At 42.5% G+C, this 3521-nt stretch overlaps 1 gene segment (V, D, J or C); it reads left to right on the top strand.

The window, feature by feature from the left end:
* Nucleotides 1–2567: 2567 nt before the first annotated feature.
* LOC118575429 lies at nucleotides 2568–3209 on the top strand. The segment is given in 2 exon segments: nucleotides 2568–2616; nucleotides 2782–3209. Coding segments are annotated over 2 exon segments (477 nt in total).
* Nucleotides 3210–3521: the final 312 nt, after the last annotated feature.

Genomic DNA, 3521 nt, shown 5'->3' with positions numbered 1-3521 from the left:
CCTCTTGTCATTGGGCAATCCCTGTGTCTTTCCTAGGATCCTGTTTTCAAGGTAGCCTCTCTGGAGGTGTGTATCTGACAGAGTGCTGATATCCAGAATTTTTTGTTCGGGTGGAATGTTCTGTAGATATCAATTAAGTCCATTTGAGTCATAACATCAGTTAAGTCCATTATTTCTCTGTTAATTTCAATTTGGCAGATCTGTCCAGAGGTGAAAGTGGGGTGTTGAAGTCTCCCATTATTAATGTGTGGGGTATTATGTGTGATTTAAGCTTTAGTAATGTTTCTTTTACATATGTGGTTGCCCTTGTGTTTGGGGCATAAATGTTCAGAATTGAGACTTCATCTTGGTGGATCTTTCCTGGGATGAGTATGTAATGTCCTTCATCATCTCTTTTTATTGATTTTAGTTTTAAGTCTACTTTGCTGGATATTAGGATGGCTACACCAGCATGCTTCTTAAGACCATTTATTGGAAAGTCTTTTCCCAGACTTTTATTCTTAGGAGGGTCTATCTTTTGAATTTGAGGTTGTTTCTTGTATGCAGGAGAAAGATAGGTCCTGTTTTCATATCCATTCTGTTAGTCTATGTTCTTTTTATAGTTGAATTAATCCACATGTTATTAAGTGATATTAATGACCAGTGATTGTTTGTTCCTGTTTTTATTTTTGTTTTTGGTGGTGGTATGTGTGTACTTCTCTTCTTTGGGGTTTACTGCTGTGGTGTTATCTATTGCCTGTGTTTTCGAGGATGTTTCTAACTTCCTTAGGTTGGAATTTTCCTTCTAGTGCTTTCTGTAGGGCTGGGTTTGTGGATAAGTATTGTTTAAATCTGGTTTTGCCTTGGAAGGTCTTGGTGACTCCATCTATGATCATTGAAAGTTTTGCTGGGTATACTAGTCTAGGCTGGCATCCATGGTCTCTTAGTGTCTGCATTATATCTGTCCAGGTCCTTCTGGCTTTCAAAGTCTCCAGTGAGAAATCAGGTGTTATTCTGATGGATTTGCATTTATAAGTCACTTGGCCTTTTTCCTTTGCTGCCCTTAATATTCTTTTTATTCTGTACGTTTAATCTCTTCTAAATAGATGAGATCTATATGAACAACCTGGATGACAGTGGGAGTAATAAAGGGCAAGGTTCAAGGGAAAGAAAGCTTAGGGGAGCAGGAGATCCCAGCTGGATCAAGAACCTAAAGGGAGAACAAGGAATAACAGACCATGATAAATGATGACCACATAGGAACCGGAATAGGCAGCGTGCTGGAGAGGTCCCCAGAAATCCACAATGATATATCCTCTGTAGACTGCTGGCAATGGTCGAGAGAAAGCCTGATCTGACCTAGTCTAGTGATCAGATGGCCAAACACCCTAACGGTCATGCTGGAACTTTCATCCAAGAACTGATGGAAGTGGATGCAGAGATCCTCGTCTAGGTCCCAGGTGGAGCTCCAGGAGTCCAATATTTGATAAAGAGGATGGATTGTAAGAGTTTGAATTGTTGAGACCAAGATTGGAAAAGCACAGGGACAAATAGTCCAATGAATGGAAGCACATGAATTATGAACCAAAGGCTGTGGAGCCCCCAGCTGGATCAGGCCCTCTGGATAAGTGAGACAATTGAATAGCTTGAACTGTTTCAGAGGCACCCAGGCAGTGGGACCCTGACCGGTCCTTAGTGCATGAGCTGGCTGTTTGGAACCTTGGGCTTACACAGGGACATTTTGCTCAGCCTGGAAGGAGGGGACTGGACCTGCCTGTACTGAATCCACTAGGTTTAAAGGAATCCCCAGGGGAGTCTTGGCCCTGGAGGAGATGGGAATGGATGGGAGTGGCTGGGGGGAAGGTGGGTGTGGGGGTGGGATGGGGGAGGACAGGGGAACCCATGACTGATGTGTAAAATTAAAACACAAATATAACAAATTAAAAAAAGGAGGGAGAATAAAAGATTAAAGCTTCCCTGATCCAGGTCTTAAATTCATAGCCCTCATAATTCCACAGAGATATTTCTGGGCTTTTCTTTGCAACTCCCTCCCATACTTATCCTGAAACTGGAGGCCAAATGTCTGAGACACTGTTCAGATTCCTCAGTGTAAGAGTGGCTTTGCAGATTTGCTATAACAAGTTTTGATCCAATCTGCCTCCCCCATCTCACGCCCTTATTTTATTGCATGTCTTCTTCTCTGTTTCCTAATTTGTTGTTGCAGTTTTTGAGAGCATATCTTATGATTTCCTTCGACTGACAATCTGAGATAGCTCTCCTCACATTTCTGTGGAAAAGCCACCTGATTTAAATATGTCTTGGATTTTAACCCACAGCTGCTATTAGAGCACCTAGTAGATTTTTCTCAGAAAGCTGTAAATGGATCCCTTTTAGTGATTGCTCATGCTCTTTGTGATGGTAGTTATTCCTGTTGATTGACACCAGCCAGTCTCACACAAACTGCCCATGCATTTGCTATTGTATTTGATAACTGATTTGCATGGGTCTCCCCAGCCCAGCCCAGCTGCTCAGAATTTATAAACAAGGGCTTTGCAGTGGGAACTGCATCATACAGCAGGGGGAGCAAGATGGAGTCACAAACCCCAGTTCTCGTGTCTCTGCTGCTCTGGGTGTCTGGTGAGAAATTTAAAAAATATTATAATTATTTCAGAGTCAGGGCATAATATTTCTTATGTAATAATACTTTGACAATATGACATTATAAGGACATTAGATGACAAATTAACTGTCATAATGTGTGTTTTGTTTCTGTGCATGTTCATTGTCATTTCATGGTCACAGGTATCTGTGGGGACATCTTGATGACCCAGTCTCCATCCTCCATGGCTGTGTCAGCAGGAGAAAAGGTCACCATCAGCTGCAAGTCCAGCCAGAGTCTGTTTGGCAGCAATAGCAAGAACTACTTGAACTGGTACCAGCAGAGACTAGGGCAGAGTCCTAAACGTCTGATCTACTGGGCATCCACTCGGGACACCGGGGTCCCTGATCGCTTCATAGGCAGTGGGTCTGGGACAGATTACACTCTCACCATCAGCAGTGTCCAGCCTGAAGACTTGGCAGATTATTATTGTATGCAGGGTCATAGTACTCCTCCCACAGTTCTTCAGCCTCCAACAAAAACCTCCTCTGAGAGTCTCACCAGCTGCATGACCCCCACACAGCCCTGGACTGAACACTTCCCCCTTCTGCCTGAGAGCCAGTGTGCCTGAAACACTGATGTGAAAGTTTGGAGAGCCCAGATAAATATAATGGGTTCACTGTTTCTTATGTCTTTTGGATATGAAAAACATATATGGAAATGGAGGAAAGAACCCAAGTAGCATCTTTCTGTCCTTCTGAAACACATTACCACAAATTGTGTTGCTTCAGTATTAGAGATTTATATTTTTATGGATCTGGAGTTCTGGTGTCTAACATATGACTCTATGGGCTGAAGTGATGATGTAGGCAAACATCACTTCAGCTTGCTGTTCTAGGAAAGTTTGTTTCTTTTTCTAGTTTCTAGAGGACTTTTTAACTTC

Source organism: Onychomys torridus, unplaced genomic scaffold (genome assembly GCF_903995425.1).
Source record: "Onychomys torridus unplaced genomic scaffold, mOncTor1.1, whole genome shotgun sequence".
NCBI lineage: Eukaryota > Metazoa > Chordata > Mammalia > Rodentia > Cricetidae > Onychomys > Onychomys torridus.
The sequence above is the reverse complement of the archived record's forward strand: the minus strand, read 5'-3'. Positions and strand labels throughout refer to the sequence as shown.